A 17,579-nucleotide genomic window follows, 5' to 3' on the forward strand; every position below is an offset into this window, starting at 1 on the left:
GGTTTAAACCATAACCATGAAATATTGAATGTTTTAGAAATATTTCAAACTGTCCCAGAATGTCTTGATCCTGATCAAAATACTCTTAATCTTAGAGATATTAAATCAGACAGCACTATAAAATGTCTATAATATCTTATCCAAGACAAATACAGAGTTAGTATTGCATCCTAACACCTAAAATTAACTATAAAAAAGGATTTCAACACTCGGGAGTGACGCTCCAAAACTTCAACGATTTTCTCTTTTTTTCTTTTTTGGAAAAAAAAAAAAAAAAGGCCTTCGAAAACCCAGACTTGCTCTTAGCAATGGGTTATTATGTTCTCCCCGAATGGCAAAGCACAATGTCAAGACATTTTGTCATGCTTTTTGGAATTATCATTAATATCGTTGAAATGAACTTAAACAAGCATTGAGTTCTCACACGTGACAATTTTTCTCAGATCAGCCACTAGGACGAATGAGGATTTCATTCATTTTGTACATTAGAAATGAAAATTGTAGCAGAATATGGGTTTCCGGATCTTCAGATTTGTTATGAAACCTGAAAATGGGATGGACACCATTTCTAAAAAAAAGTGCCACCTACCTACAACGCTTCTCACTCTGAATCAGGAGAACCACCAGGGACCAACTGCATCGCACAATAGTAGTCTCAGCATCGTCGTGTTGGAAGATATTAAAAGAAAAAGATGAAAGAAAGCAACTTTAAACCAAGTCATGTTTTACTTACAATAGCAATGTTGTTCCCATTAAGCAAAATTTGATCGAGCTTCGTTATCCTTCGCCCTTCAGCTGTGATTTCACTGCATTGAGAGGATAAATTCACAAAGTTATAAGAAAAAAATATCTAATAGTAATGGAGAAACAATCGGGGTTTGTTACTTGCCTCTCCTTGGCTAAAGAAAATTCGACATACCTCACTAGAGTTAGAAAACTTAGACATGCATCCCTAGACCATTAACATCAACCAAATTTAATAAAATAACTAAATTACCCCTCCTGTGAGATGATTGGACTGGTTGAAAAAAAAAAAAAAGGTGTAGTTCTGCCATTTCCTGTCGGATTTTTCTCAAAGTCGAGCCCAACTATTTTTTCTTAATTTAGGGAGGCAAAGTAAATCACAAAAGCCAGCAATTTCCAATAATACTGTAAAATTACCAAATTATTGTTTAACCCCATGATCTAAACAAACAAGGACGATTTCAAAACTAATGTCATAAAAATACATATGTAGGCAATCTTCATCGAACACAATCTCATGAACGTGGAAATAGGACAGCAGATCGTATGATCAATAATGGATGTTTTTTTCCTCCACATTAAGCTGATAGTCGACGGCCAACAAAGAAACTCAATTAGATAGGTAGGTTTTGAACATGTTCCCAAGCCCATATGAAGAGATGTAAAAAATTCAAAAAAATGAAATAGGACATCATTTAGGGCTACTCTAACCATTTTTTCAGTTTAGCTTTTCATTAATGACAAGTAAATTTTTATATTTTGTAAAGTACATAAGTTCAGAAAAAGAAAATGACATTTCTCTATTTCTCTCCAAGTATTTACTTTCTGAAATCTTCTTGTTTCCACATTGGAGCAAAGCAGAACAATTTCCCAAATCTTCTCGTTTCAACCAATTTCTCCCCCTTTTGACATCTTGTAGCTCCTTGCTATCTTGTTTTTCTATCTTTAGGAGGGATTATTTGTGCACACAAATCCAATCCCCCACCCCAAAAAAAAAATCTCTAGGTAAAGAACCTGTGAACAAAAGACGTCTCTTTCTCTCTTTTTTAGTTTTACGAAAGAGTTTGAATCTAGCTTTGTTCTTCCATTTCTACGTTGGTAAGGTATACTATGGCTATGTGATCCATTACTTTCACCTTTAACTTTTTTTAGCATTATGAAATGGATAAATAAATGAATTACTGCCTAAGCTTCGCACCTAGGCACTGCCAAACGCTTTTGACTAGAGTTAACTGGCAAATGGGGAAACCTTGTGCTTTCCCTTTAAATAGTAACCAACTATAAAATTAAATTAGGAAATGACCAAAACTGTTGGATAAAGGACACCAATAAAATAATAGTGACCAAATATCCCTTTTCTAAAGAGGAGATAGGGTGATACTGATACCCCAAAGTTTGGTACACACGATGTGGATGTAATGGATAGTTGTTTCTAGTTTATTCAAGCATTAAATGTTCTAGAGAGAGCGATACATCTCTATGTATCTTAGCATATCTTAAGGGTAACGAGTCAATGAAAACCATCACGAAATGGATCTTAATTGGGTAATTGACATTAATCACGATAATTATACTTTAAACCATTGATCATTCAAATCTATATTTTTGGCAGCTTGTGGTTTATTTGATATGGATAAAAAAAAGGGAGAACATCCATAAGATTTTATTGAAGGCCAAAGGAGATGAGAGGCCCCACAATGTCATTCAAGAAATAATATAGACAAGCTTTCAAATAGAGTGGATGTTGGACAAAAAGATTGAAAAGTAGTACTGTGGATATTTTGGATAATGCTAAGAAGATGATGACATATACACACACAGACATTCAACAGAGACTGATTACAACCCTAACTAGATGGAATATGCAAGTTAATGGTTCTAAAAAACAAGAGGAAGACCAAAAAGAACATAGATTGAAGCAAGCAAAGAAAGTGAATATTAACACATTTTTATAACAAAATACATTTTTCTATAGAATTGAATGGAAGAATATGATCCGTTCAGCTGACCCCAAATCTTTGGAATAAGGCTTTGATGATGATCAACTATGCATAAGTTAAACTTGGGTCTCTAAATTTTATAAGGTTTACACCATTAACAAACAACATTACATTTCATTGCATTTAACTTTTAGAGTGTGTGTTTGTGTGTGCGCGCATGTGCATCAAGAATGAACAAAATAGAGATCTTAACCTGTAATCTATATATTTAACAGGGGAAACGAGTCCCTGGTTTAAAACCATTGCAACAGAAGCACATACTAAGTTGGCATAGATAGAGAGAGAGGGTTACTATTCTGTGACGTCTTCAAGGACCATGTTGACATAGACATCGAAACCCCTTAAGGTTCCAACAAGCTCTTTGTCACCCTTCATTATTACCCATATCTTTGACCCTATGCATCGATCGATCAACTCTGCAACCCACACAACCAACCAACCTCATATTTTTTGCATTTTAAGAAGATTTAGCTCAATCGAAACATATAGAGAAAGGGGGAAGGGGAAAAAATACAAATCCATGTAAATACTAAGTATAAGAGAAACATACCTGATGGAAGGAGTTGGGACGGATTGTTAGACATCTTCCTGCTTCCCTCACGACAAATCTTTTACAAAATCACAGTGAGAGTCATTATATCACTCGTATTGTCCAAGTTCTTTTATACATACTAGTTGAAAGTTCAAAATAACCAAAAGTACTTCTACTTTGATTCAAAATAATAATTGTAATAATGTCTAATTCGAGACTTGAATAATTCCTCAAGTTTTGGACGAATGGCTTTAATGATGTCTTCGAGTGAAGATAAAATGTTCTCTCAAAAAATTTATTTTCTCAAAGAAACAATTTCAATTTTCCCAAGTGAATTTAGTGCCAGTGTTAGACTATACTCTGGAAAATGTCAGAATTCACAAAGTTCATTATTTGATTGCCCTTAAAAAACAAAGTCAGAAATGTATTTATGTTATCCAACATTAAGATTAAAATATATATATAGTGGGGGGGAGGCATGGTAATCCACATTCCAACAGCTTCCAAAATGAAAATCAAAAAGAAAAAACGTACATGTTGAGGTTCACACTACATTGTCAATTGCAAGCCCAAGGGAAGGAGGGCTGTGTTTAGGTTGTAGCTTGGGGGGGGGGGGGGAAAGGCATGGTAATCCACATTCCAATAGTTTAAAAAATGAAAATTGAAAAAAAAAAAAAAAAAAAATATATATATATATATATATATATATATATATATATATATGTACACGTTGAGGTTCACACTACATTGCCGGTTGCAAGCCCAGGGAAAGAGGGTTGTGTTAGGTTGTAGCCGCTGTAAAAATCTATCATCCCCAAACATGATTCCCGGTCAAACATTTCATTCCCTTCATGTTAGGGCATTCCTCGAAAGCAACACGCTATAGAGGGGCCCGAGTTTTAATGGGAAGCATGTAAAGTATAGCTAAGGCAACCTTTAGAAACAAGTCACAACAACATAATCGAACATGATTCATTTAGCCAACCATAAATCTTTGGATAAGGCTTTGGTGGTGTTGTATGGTTCAAGGCTAGCATACATTATAAAAGTCAGACAAGAGTACGGGCTAACTCCCATAAAGCCAAACAGTTAAGCAGACCAAGTTGAGGAAACCCTACAAGGTTCTCAAATTAAACATTTAAGATAAACAAAGATACTATTGAACTAGCTAACACCTTGGCTAGGCAGCCAATGTAAAAGCTGGAATCCCTCCATTTAAACTCCAACTTCTATTTGATGCAAAGGTCAACACTGCATTTTCACCTCCCAATTGTTGGAACTCAAGTATTCAACTCAACTATCTTCAGGTTCACATTTTATAATTTGTGAAGCTACGACTTTCAATAATACTCATCGGTCAGTCGCATTGTTGTATAGTAGAAAAATATCAAATTTATATCACATAAATGTCACCTAAAAAAACAAAAAAACAAAAAAACAAAAAACATGCTTTTGAAGGTTATATTCTACAGAAGCAAACAACTTGAGAATGATGGCACACTTTCTGCCCAATTCCCATTCAAACCCTTTCCCTAATATCAACCCAAGAATTATCCATTACCTCCAAAACTAACCATTACTTGATAAAAATTATAACTAAAAGTATTTAGTAATTTTCACATTCAAAAAGAGTGATGGCAAGAACAACCAACTCTAATCGTTCCATTAGGGTTCATTTGAAGTAATGAAACCCTAATTGACCGATTACGGTTCGATTGGGTGTTTGCACGTAGAATTGAAAAACATTCAAGAAGAAGAAGAAGAAGATGCTTACTGCCAAAAAGCTTTTAAAAGTCGGTTTGAAAAAACGCAGAGCGCACTTCCTCGCAGCGGACAAATGTGAGTGTGGTTTTCAAACTCTATGTTTCTTCGTTTTGTCCTGGCACTAACCGAGATGACTCGGACCCTACAAACGCAACCCGATTTACTATTCTATTATAAACATATTTACGTGGGTGGGGTTCCTACGACCCTCGTTATTAATCACATTGCGACACAGTGTTTATCTTATATGGGTAAAAATGTTTGGAATGGACTGATTTTTTGTGAGAATGATCTCTGTGATGAAGGGATCATCTTTGCAAAAAATCATCCCATTCCAAAACTTCTAACCCCATCAAAAATGATTTAAAAAAATTGGACAGTCTAAAATTTTTCAACTTGTAAACATGGGGCTAGAAGTTTCATAATGAGCTGATTTTTGGCAAAGATAATCTTCTCACCATAGAGATCATCCTCACAAAAAATCAGCCCATTCCAAATATTTTTACCCATATAAGATAAAATACTATGTCGCAATGGGAGTCATAACGAGGGTTTACTAAACCCAACCCTATTTATGTTGGAATAAATTTTTTTTTTTTTTTTTTTAAAGCTACAAACTGGACAAATCTCTTTTCGTATTACAATCATAATTAAATAATCAAATCCCTTGAAAATGATTACAACATCAACTACAAAGCCTCGTGCCAAATAGCTAGAGTCAGCTAAATGAATTATTTTCCTTCATTCCAATTTGAACAAAGCCTAGTCTAGTCTTCTAACTTTGAGAATGAGTTTATGTCTAATTTTAGTCTAGTCTTCTAACTTTGAGAATGAGTTCATGTCTAATTTTAGGAATCCGACTTTGAAGAACAACCCTCCTTGTTACAAAACATGTGGCATTCTTAATTTATTTCACATCCCTACATATCTGTTAAAATTGAAATACCTCCTTGAAAATGCCATGCCTTCAAAGTTTTCCTAATTTTATACAAGTTCTTTGTAAATCATCCTCTTGTTCTTATAGCACTAGCACGCACCTTGAACTTAAATTTGAACTTAAATTATTCCAACTACCGCTGTAATTGTCCTTGGGCCATGAAAGTATGCTTTAGGGGGTATTATGTGCTCTTACACTATGTTTTCTTTAGAGGTGGGAACTCTTTTTTTTTTTTTTTTTTTGTTGATAAAAATCATAATTGTGCTGGATAAAAGTGTTTTTGTATTTTCTTAGCGATGGGATGATATTTTAATTTAATTACAATTTACATTTTGTTTTAATAATTCTAAAACTATAACATTACCCTGTAAACGATTAATTTACCACTACAAAGACAATATAAATAATTTTTTTTGAGATTTTCGACGAGGAATAAATAACTATTGAACATTAGCATTAATCTGTAAATGAGCTCCTCCTCTCTTTGCTCAGCTGATATCAAGCCAGGTCAGCGCAACTCCTCCAGTAGTAGTTACTACAGCAGTGCAGCAACACAAGATACTAACTACTCATCTAAATGTGATAAAATCCGGTAATTAAATTACAACGATCTCATTTGTTCTACTTATTGTGTAAGATTGGCAATCCCCACCTTTCCAACATCCATTAAAATAAAGGAAAAAAGGGGAAATAAATTTAGTATGATTGAATGAGAAGGGGGCGCCGTCGTTGTCAAATACATTTGTTCTAGAATGCGGATCCACTCCCCCTGGTTTTCCCCGTCAAAACATCCTTGGCCTCATTAATCTTGGAAGCAAGATAATGGCTTCCACCACTGTCAGGGTGGTTTGCAACCATCACTCTCCTGTGAGCCTCCTTTATCTTTTCTATCACCGCATGCTCTCTGTAAATCCCAACTCAGATCAGAATTATCTATAACACAATTTAATAATCCTACAAAAGGAAAAAATAATAATAATGCGTCCAAGAAGATACCTGACGCCAAGGATTAACGCAGCTTCTCTTCTAGTCATGTCCCTCTCGAACCCACCATCATAGAATCTACGCATCCGGGGAACAGAAGGGCGGGCCTTGAATGCTTGCCATGCTTGCATTAAGTACCTGCTTCCCAGGGCAGCTGCTGCTACAGAAACACCTGCTACCAGAGGACCTTCCTGAACAAATATACACAAAACACTTTCAATAAATGCAACTCATTGACCCTTCTAAGTGTGTGAATGAATGAATGTAATAAAATATATAAAGACAAACATTTCCTTACTAACTCGGTAAGATTTTAAGCCTTACCAAGGGTCGTTTTGCTCAAATGGATTACCACATTAGCAATCCAACACCACAGCCCTCTAAATTTCATCGAAAAACTCAGGTTCAAGATTTTTTCTTTTGGGCCTGATCCAAGGTTTTGAGAATGGGCAGCTACTGGGTCCTTACTAACTTGGTAATGCTAGTTGGACTCATATACAAACATATCCTCATTTTTTGTTGTCCGAAAGAGCTAGGAGGCCTCAAAGAATCCCCCATGCTATGACCTTAGAAGGATTACCTTCTAACCCAAAAGGTCTTATTATTGTTTGAATAGGCACATAAATAACTACATCATAATATCATAGTTTGAAGATTTGTATCATAGCAGAATGTCTCGATCGAGACTAAAACAAAATATTGATCCCAAAACACCTAATGTTTGAAGATTGTCTTTGGACTGTTTCTCAGTTGAAACAGTCTAGTTTTTTCTCCTAATTGAGACCATGCCTCAAGACGAGATTTATATCTCAGAAAAATACAGTGTTTTTTCCCCCTCTGATAAGTTACTTCAAATTTCCATACAACGACATGCCACAGTACCGTATCTGCCCCAAATGTCCAACACTTAATGTTGGTGCAAAACAACATGTGGTGACTTGGTTTCAATATTTTCAACATTTCCTTTTCAATTGGTAGGGTGTAGTGGTTTCACTGTCATATGATTCGTTACCATCCAAATCCTATCCTAATAAGTGACATCTAAATCTAACTTCAAAATACGTAAAGGTACATAAAAATTGGAGCAAGTTCCTTCTTTGCAATCTTCGACGATAAGCTCATTTTTGCATCCAACCTTTTATGCATAACATCAACTACAGCTTACATGCTTCAGTTTGTGCATTTATTATCAGTGATTTGGACAACATTCGAGGACTGCACCTTGTATGAGGCTGGATAAGGCTACGAATGTGAATACAGACATCAGTGGCTAATTCATGTGAGCCTACATGTCAGTTGATAGGTTGGGGAGGCAGCTCAGGGTTTTCTAATACTAGATATGTAGTAAACGGTTATTGATCTTATTTTACATGATAATAGATCAATTTATTAAAGGTATAATAAATAACTTAGCTTTAAACTAAAATGAAAAGAGTTAGCACATAGAAAGGCTATTAATGAAGGTAATTGAAAGATATCCAGGATAGATTTCTACACCTTAAAGTTTACAACAAGCGAAATTATAGATTGAAAGTTATTAGCTTTTGAAAAGCCTCCAGAAAAAGGAAAAAAAAATAATAATAATTCCTAAAAAGAAAAATTACAGAGAGTATGAACGAACTTACCATCAGCAAGATTCAAAAACTCTGAATGATAGCAAATCAGTGAAAACCTGTAACAAACGAATAACATTGATAAAAATAAGTATATGAATGACATCAGCACCATGAGTAATTAATCATTTGTATCTGCTCCACATGTCGCTAATTTCTTAAGAAATTCAATAAATGCAAATGCTTCAAGTATTCGAAGGAGATAATTAGGGGTATCAACGGGTACCCATAAATATGACACTCCGCATATCACTAATTTCTTAAGAATTAAGACAAATGGGAATACTTCAAGGATTTTGAGGATCTAATTAGGGGTATCAATGGGTAATCAATACAAGTCAAACGAATTATTTTGATTTTCTGAGGTTTAGGGTTGGTAAAGACCACAGTTACCAAACCCGATTTTACATCTTGTCACGGATGATTCAAACCCTTCCAAACCGGTTCAAATGTATTTGATAACATGTGTATGGGTGTGTATAATTATTTTTTCTTACTATATTCTTAGTCATAAAATCTCAGTTCATATTATATAACATAAGCATTTGAATTCTAAGAATTAACCCTCCATTTCTCATATGTATTTATTCAAGGGGAATCTATTTTACCAACGATTTGGGTTATAACAAAAAAGTAGCTAGGGTATCAATTGATTACTGATTTGAGTCATCTAGTTCTCCAAGGCATTTGAGCTAGATTTCCACATTGGCTTGGCAATCTCAATGACTCATGTTAGATTTTCAAAAATCTAGGACTTATTTTGATCACCCGATTAAAGATTGTTTTTTTCCCTCGGGATAAATCATATAATGCAAATCAAGATTGTGCATAAATATCACCATCTAACTGTTGGTTTATGGCCCAACCTTGATATATATTTCGGTATATCTTGGGCCGGAGTACAACTTGTAGGAGTATTTTCGTCTTTAGAAAATGCATATTTCTCCCTAGGACGCCATATATATTCAAGTTCAGAAACCCTAAGTATGTATTGTAATTTCGCAGTTTTCATCAATAAAGAATTATCATCGCCGCCTGTGGTCGTAGGCAATCTTGCTGAACCACTTAAATCTCTTGTGTGCTATTTTGTTTTCTCTGTTTGAATCTTCGGAGTTTATCAATCTCTATCGATGGGAATATTTCCGCTACACTCAACCAAAAATTAACTGAAAAAAATGTCAAAATCAATAAATAATTTCCAACCCTAAATCAAGATTCTTCCTTTTTTATTAGTTGTCTAATGTTAAAAATGTTAAAAACCAATTAACCAAATCTAAAACCATACTTTCCAAATATAAAAAAAAAACTAAAACCATAGATTTTAACAAAAAGAAACAACAATACGAACAAGGAGAAAAACCAAATACGATACCTGTTGGCTGTTGTGGCTAAGTTCTTCACTTTAAGAGAAAAAACACGAAAACGAAAGAGAATTGAGAGCAATAATGGGTATTTATGTATATTTTTTTTCTTTCAATTTGAAACTTCTTCTTCAAGAAACCACAAAACCGTCAATAGAAGAGACGATGGACAGACCGTGTTTCTAGAGCTTTCTCTTCTTGCGAGGGTGTAGTAAATTTATAGGATGTTTTGGTCTGACCGTCTAACCTGTCGTAGACCGGGTTTGGCAGTGGTACGAGACCCATTTGATGGCCCAATCCATTCTGGCAATTTACGCGTAATAATTTTTTTTTTATAATAGAGAGCTTCTATTGGCACCCCAACTTTTACTTCACTTATTCCACACCGTTTTCCTAGAGTTTTACTTTTGGTTTTGGATTTTATATGACCAAACCAAATCACAAAGGAAAATGCTGAAATGACAAAAAGAATTTCCTGCCAATCTGACATGGGATGTGCACGTAACCGTAGATGTGTTTCCTTGCGATATGAGTAAAACCCATCTATGATTATCTATGCATGTCCATGTCAGACTAGTGAGAATCACAGTAAATCATGTGTCACCCCAGCACGACTCAATCACAATTGTAAACAATTATTAGGACGTGTGTTATAATGTTGAGATTATAATTTGAGTCAAACCTTTCTAATGCTTGCAGAGTGTGTTTTAATTTTTAATTGGGGTGTGAAAAATATTTTAAAAATTAGGGAATTGGGGTGCTAATAGCAACTCTCTTATAATATAGTAGAAGGGATTTTTCCCAAAAATTGTGCAACTTATATCCAAAATCCATTTTTGGTACATTGTTCATTTTAATTCTCAAATCATGTATTTTCTAGTGAATTTGCCACTTTTATAATCAATGAATTCGTTGGCATATCTACGAATTCATAAATATTAAAATTGATGAACTCAAGAGTTCGTAGGTTATAAAAATGTCAAATGCATGTATTGGAAATTAAAATGAACAGTGTACCAAATTCAAAATTTTGTTATATTCAACGCACGAAATGAAATTTCACCCATATTAGAAAGTGGAAAGTGCAAATGCACATTGATGAAATAACTTATTTATAATTTAAAATATTAGTTGAAGGGTTTTTGAATATTACATACTAAAAAGAATATTTTTGTTATTTTGATAACTAACCATTGCAATTTTCTTGATTTTTGACCAAAATAACCTTTGACTATATTAAATTTAAAATATAAAAATGAGGGCACTTGTGAGATTCAAATTTTGGTATTGAACCACTTCTACTCCGCCTTCTCTCATTATAATAGTAAAGATTATAGCTATAATTTTGATCTCTTATTATTGCCTCGAGATTCATATTAGATGGCTTAGGAATAAATCCCCCTCAAAATAATTTGGTAAGAATAGGAAAAAGTGGTACCTCAGGATGCCATGTGAGAAATACCTAAAGTTACTTATTGAGATGATCTACCTCTCGACAAATAAATATGTAGCGCAACTGACATTATGACATTGCGAATGTCATAAAAAAAAAAAATTCATGGATCCTAAATATCAAGGTAATGGAAAGAAACTCTCTAACTAGGTTTAAGAGTGCACACCTATAATTTTATTTTATTTTTTGTTTTAAAGGACCTTAGTATTCGGATTTATGGACCACTCTTTTGAACTTAATCATTATTCTAAATTACATCAATGACTCTTTGCCAGCATAGTAACAAAAATCTGCGATTCACGGTTAACTCACGATTAATTGTGAATTAATCCTGATTTTTTGAAAATGCCATGGTTAACTCACGATTAATTGTGAATTAATCCTGATTTTTTCAAAAAATGAAAGATAAAAACACGGATCATTTTTTGTCACTATGTTTGTAGATACCACATCGTTTCTGATAATATCAATGACAAGTTTGGATGTGGATCATAGGTGATCTCAAGGTGCATATGATTAACAAAAAAGACGCACTCCACGCAATATATAAGAACACTCGTGGACCGGTTCTGCTCAAGCCGTAAATAGGTTCCCAATAGTTGCACGCGGAGTTAGGATTGGACAAAAGTTTTTGCAGTTTTGGTAAAACACCCAAAAGAGAGAAGTTTTGAGATAAAGAGGCTCTTCTACTCAAATAACAAATAATTAACACATACAATCTACACAACTGATTGTCATGCAAAAAAATAAAAAATACAAAAAACAATTTCCATCCCAAAAGACTACCAGAAATGGGGGGGGAAATAGAAAGAAACCCATTCACAAAAGGAACATTAGAGAGGCAGGAGCAGTTCCAATCTAGTAAGATATTTTTCCTAAACAAATATGGCAATCAACATTTGAACCCACGGCAAACAGATAAGACAATGATCAAAATCAAAGCAATCAGAATACCCAAAACAATAAGCTTTATCTTCATGTTCTTTAGCCACATCTTCCTCCTCATCTGGGTTCCTTGTTGCCGGAAATTGTCTGCCTACAAAGTTTGTAATGCAAACAAATTTCAATCCCCTTCGAATGTTAATGCAAATAGTGTAAGAGATTATTCTTTGAAGATTTTTTTTTTAGATGGGAATTTTGTACTTGTTGATTTTTTTTTTCCCCCTTCATTTTAAATAGGTCACCTCGACCGCATTGTTTTCATTCTTTTGATTTTAATTAAATTTGACATTTATTTTTATTTCAAAAAAATATAAAAACTCCAACCTTGGGGTAAACAATCACCACCCGAGTAAAGTAAATACCCATCCTGATTTGCATGTGCCATTCTATTATATTCAGTGTTCTAAAAGCTGGAGTGAAATGGTGGTCCAAATGACCCGATCACTTTTTGCAAGAAAAAAAATAAGTAGGTCTGGCTCAAATAGAACCGAGCTTTTTTAAAGAACTAATGGTGTTTTAATAATTGGTGGATCAACAGTTTCCATGAAACGTTTTAGAATAAAATTTGAAAATTCTCTGACATTTTGGGAAAGAATAGAATTTTAATGGGAAGATCATCAAATAATCAAACATTAATAATAACAATTTAATACTATATCTTTATGAAAATACAAGATATAGTAAAAAAACCACAATGTTACGAAAATTTTGTCAGGGTCCAGCCAAATTGAATGACTTTGTAGTCTAATCATTGGTTCAGTTCTTAAACCATTGGTTATGATTCAATCAAACCAACAAAGCATCTTCTTTGAGGACCATCATTTTCATTGGCACATGATAATATCACCTATGAATCCTTATGGGTCATTTTCAAACGAGTCATGCTGGAGTGACCTCAGGCTGGAACCTCATATCACACTTCTTGACATGAAAGTGGATAGGAACCATAGATGCTTTTTCACTCGTATCTCAATGAAAAGCATCTATGGTTCCCATAAACTTTCACGTCAAGAAGTGTGATTTGAGGTTCCGGCCTGAGGTCACTTCAGCATTATCCTTTCAAATTTCAACAAAAACGGTGTAATCATATTTGGAATAAATTGGTTGCAATAGAAAACAAGTCAACAAACTAACCTGCGAGCGAAGGGTATCCGTTTTGTCCACCAGAAGGTCAATATTCCCGCCACGGTCAAGGACCTGCACAAACAATGAGCTTTCTTTACTGAACCACACAACATTATAAAACATTAAAGCACTTCAAGTTACCGAGACTGGAATATCAAAATCATTTGCAGAATAAATTAAGTGTAAAAAAGGTAATTATAACTTTAATGGTAGTGATATCCTAGAAGTTGTCAGTGAAATTGGAGATTTCTTACCTTCTCAATATTTTCCATCATAACTCCCTTGACTTCTGAAACCTGAGCTTGCACTTTTGCAAGTTGGCTGATCTCCTCTGGGTGATCCACACAATACTGCATATGGTCCTTCAGTTTTGGCCTAAAATGTTTAAGGATACGTTTTTAGCATTTCTCCAATATATGGTTTAACCAAAAGTGGAAAAAATTTCAACTGGTCAGAGATGAAGAGAATTACCCGAACTCCTTGTCCAGGCTTTTAGCAGCAGCAGTTGCAGCTTTTCCTCCACTGTATCTCTTGTTGAAATCATCCTTAACACGCTCCAGGAAGGCAATAGGAAGTTGTCTTCCAACAGACTCAACAGCAACCACACAGTAGGCTGCAGCATCTCGGATAAAATCCGAAGTTAGCTCCATTTAGAAAGAAAAATTAAAGACCAAAATATATTTGCAAATAACAATATAAACAATAACGGAAGAACATATTTTAATAGATGAATGTCATTAGTTACCCCAAAAAAGGAAAAAAGATTAAGAATAAAGAGAAAAGATCAATCATGCAGATTAAAACAAGCATATGCCTGTGCTCCATTTGCGGTTTGCTAGGGTGTTTGGAAAGAAAGGAACACCAAATCCTTCGAGGCGAAGGAAAGACCCGTTATTGAGACAATTGTGCAGACTAAAACCAGTATATGCATGTGCTCCAAGCTTCACAAGGACTTCAAAGGAACATTTTTTAAGACAATGTTTCTAAGTGGGAATCCATCATCTCTTAATCTCATTGTTTGCTTGTTTGCTCCTAGAGGTGGTTAATAAGTTTATTTGAGTCATTCTCTGATAATTTTTCTTCTTTCTTTGGGGGGTTCTGTTTTGATAAGTCTCTTTGACCACCTTTGAGATTCCAATGTATTGCCATTGATATCATTCTACCTATAAAATGACTGACAATTAGAAGTGATAAAACGATCCCTCGGGTGTTTCTTTCCATATGTTCTTTATTTTTCTTGCCTGTTTTTTATGGGTAAAAGATTTATTATTGAATTCTTTCTTGCTTCTTCCATAGAACATAGGGATTGTACGCATAAGTCGATGACCAATTCATATGGTTCTTATAACACAAGAAAAAAACGTGAGCTCAATATTTGGTCGGCTCAATTTCCTGGAGAACCAACACTTTCTATACTCCTTTAACTTTTGACATAAAATATTTTTCATTTATAGGGAAGGTGAAGCAGTTCTGCTGACAGCAACAGGTTTCATCATTAAAAGGCTAATGATACAACAACTTATAAAAAGAATGGGTGAAGAAGAAGTCGGATGTGCAAGTAAGTAATTCCATCAACTGAGAATCGTTCTCATTTTTTGGGGATATAAGCTGTGATCATACGAGTGATGCCGTGCGGCCATAGTCAACGTTCAATTAGTAAAGAATTTATGAAAAAAGCTCTGTCATCGGCACAAAGAACCATCTTCCTTTGGAGGAAAATAAGAATTTGGCCAACTAAATAAATAACAGACATATTTTTTATACCAATATCAAGACTTGGGTGTAAGGTCTGCAAAAGCAGGAAACCAAACTATATAATATTAAAGGGGAAAAAATGATGAAAGAAAATCCAAAATACTCTATAAATCAATCCATACATTGAGAATTCAAAACAACCATGAATTAGGTGGAAAAATTCATGCTTTTGCTGCTCTTGATTTCCTACGCTTATCTAACTAAGTCAAGAATGCAGAATCCAAGATAATCAATCTTTGTAAAATTTCTCACCACGACCAAATCGGTACCAGATCCTAAACTCTAAATCTAGCATAAAATTCATTAACAAACGAATGAAGACGGAAGAAAATTTTTTTTAAGGCTGATCAAAGATCTGAACCAATAAAAAGCATTATCGTCTGTTTCAACCTAATTTCTTCTCCTATTTCTTAATGGAATCCACACACCTCATCGATTCAAGGAATTTAAAAAACAAAATTGATCTTAAACGACAAATCACAAATCAAATCCATAATAAAAAAAACAGAATAGCAATCGAAGCAAATGCCACACAAAAGAAAGAAATCATTCATAGAGAAGAAAGAAGAGATCAAAATCCAAAAGAACCAAACCGAAATCTGTAGAGACGACTTACTGAATCCACCTTCAACGAGGTAATTGAAGGTGTGGCTATCGCAATTGTAGGTAAACTTGTTGTTGGTTGATGGGAGCTTTTCGAGGCATTCAGAAGCGATTTTGTTGAAATTTCCTTTGAATTCGGTGTACTCTGCGAGGATCACTGTTCCTCGTGCAACGAAGCTGTAGATCAGAGACTGTTGGCCCATCTCACAAACCCTAACCCTATAAGAAGCTGAAGTTGCAGAGATGAAGATAGAGAGAGAGAAAGTTTTAATCGAAGAAGACGATCTAAGTTCTGAGAATGACCGACTTGTATTTAAATTCGTTTCTTATTGTTAGCAGAGGAGAAATGTTCGTCGAGAGCAGGAAAGAAAATTCGTTCTTTTTAAAAAAATAAATAAAATAATAGGATGACTTGGATATTAACCTGCGGGTATTTTTGAATATTTGAGATACCCTCCTGTGTTGTCAAATTTATGGCACACCTCTTGACCCAGGGCTTCCATGAAAGATTAGTCTGTAATGACATAAATACCCTCATCTTCGACTTCTTGCAAAAGCCCTGGGATTTTTCACCCAAAAAATTCTTGCAAATTCAACGTTTATGGTATAAATTTTTTTGGTGATTTAGGACATGCCCTCTTGGTCTTGGTCTAGGTCTAGGTCTTGGTCTGCCTTTGAAGACTAAGAAAATGACATAAAGGCCCTTGTCTTTCAACCTATAGTCAAAACCCTTATTCTCCAAAAATCAGTTAATTTCAAGATATTAAACCTCTAGATAAATTGTTTTTAACCTAATCTCTTTTCAATTCATCAATTTCAATATTTTGTAGAATACCTTTGAATTTTCACAGAAAAATCTTCTATTTTTTAAAAATCATATTTTATTCTTAAGGTTTGAAGGTTAACTCTACATAAATCTTTAGGTGAAAGATGAGATAAAGAAAAATAGATTTTGAACATGATGGATTTTTGGCCAAAGTTCCAAAATAAGCTATTTAGGTCATTGAACCCCAAGGGGTTGATCTAGTGGCAAGTCGAGCCTTGATAAGTTCCTCAGGAAGAGTAGGTCAAGTTTTTGAAAACTCACAAAGCAATGAATTCTTTGAGGCCACTCTTCAAGATTCGATTGACCCTCGACTTAATTAGCTGCACATATGACTTTCCCAGGGGGCAGTGCGTGTTATCATAGGATTAATCTCACCTGAAAGGTGGGGATACCCACTATAAGTCAAAAAAACAAACAAAAAAAAGGTCATTTTTTTCTTAATCTTTCAAGTAAGGTACTCATCATCAATTTCATAACACAAGAGGATATCTCAATTATTCATCCAAATATGGAGGGATGTATTTAAATCACCATAAAGTTTTTACTCTAGACTTCAATCTTGATATTTTATCTCTACCTTTCAAATGGCAAGATTGAAGATGAGTTCGAATATGTTAACAAAACTTTGACCCTTAGTTAACAATTTGAGGAAATAGAGTCTTCATGAAAATTAAAGGTTTTGGCTCGAGGTGGAAGGTGAGAGTATGTAGGTCATTTTATTTTCATCTCTTCTAGAAGACCTTAGTCGACTGTAGGCCAACAGTTTGAAAAGGTATAGTGGGTTATCTCAAATATTCACTAAAATCGAGGGATAAGACTAAATTACCTAACACTATGTTCCACGTTACGCGCACAAAATTAATTGATGTTTAAGAGTTCTCTAACGCGTACGGCGCGTCGTTTTAGTGCGTTATCGGACATTTGAAATTGACCGAGAAAA

General features: G+C 34.5%; 3 protein-coding genes across 4 annotated transcripts; all 3 read right to left on the reverse strand.

The window, feature by feature from the left end:
• Positions 1-267: 267 nt before the first annotated feature.
• On the reverse strand, positions 268-5,191 carry LOC147403288 (sm-like protein LSM5). Its single transcript, XM_086438809.1, has 5 exons — positions 5,051-5,191; positions 3,295-3,352; positions 3,037-3,160; positions 734-806; positions 268-634 (listed from the first exon to the last, which is right to left on the reverse strand). Exons 2-5 carry the CDS (start codon positions 3,326-3,328, stop codon positions 602-604), a joined length of 264 nt encoding a protein of 87 aa, XP_086294935.1. The 5' UTR covers positions 3,329-3,352; positions 5,051-5,191; the 3' UTR covers positions 268-601.
• A 1,223-nt stretch (positions 5,192-6,414) lies between these two features.
• Positions 6,415-10,187, reverse strand: LOC147403289 (mitochondrial import inner membrane translocase subunit TIM14-3-like). Of its 2 annotated transcripts, none has more exons than XM_086438811.1 (4): positions 9,947-10,187; positions 8,587-8,633; positions 6,974-7,148; positions 6,415-6,881 (listed from the first exon to the last, which is right to left on the reverse strand). In XM_086438811.1, the coding sequence occupies exons 3-4, from the start codon at positions 7,090-7,092 to the stop codon at positions 6,725-6,727; spliced, it is 276 nt and encodes a 91-aa protein (XP_086294937.1). In that variant the 5' UTR covers positions 7,093-7,148; positions 8,587-8,633; positions 9,947-10,187; the 3' UTR covers positions 6,415-6,724. The 2 variants fall into 2 exon arrangements, with proteins under 2 accessions (XP_086294937.1, XP_086294936.1); XM_086438810.1 differs by having other exon boundaries at positions 6,974-7,152; positions 9,947-10,185.
• A 1,866-nt stretch (positions 10,188-12,053) lies between these two features.
• LOC147403290 (vesicle-associated membrane protein 721-like) lies at positions 12,054-16,205 on the reverse strand. Its single transcript, XM_086438812.1, has 5 exons — positions 15,827-16,205; positions 13,927-14,068; positions 13,710-13,830; positions 13,465-13,527; positions 12,054-12,424 (listed from the first exon to the last, which is right to left on the reverse strand). The coding sequence occupies exons 1-5, from the start codon at positions 16,014-16,016 to the stop codon at positions 12,281-12,283; spliced, it is 660 nt and encodes a 219-aa protein (XP_086294938.1). The 5' UTR covers positions 16,017-16,205; the 3' UTR covers positions 12,054-12,280.
• Positions 16,206-17,579: the final 1,374 nt, after the last annotated feature.

This window comes from Akebia trifoliata, chromosome 4, assembly GCF_017979445.1.
Source record: "Akebia trifoliata isolate Shusen 1 chromosome 4, ASM1797944v1, whole genome shotgun sequence".
Classification (NCBI taxonomy): domain Eukaryota; kingdom Viridiplantae; phylum Streptophyta; class Magnoliopsida; order Ranunculales; family Lardizabalaceae; genus Akebia; species Akebia trifoliata.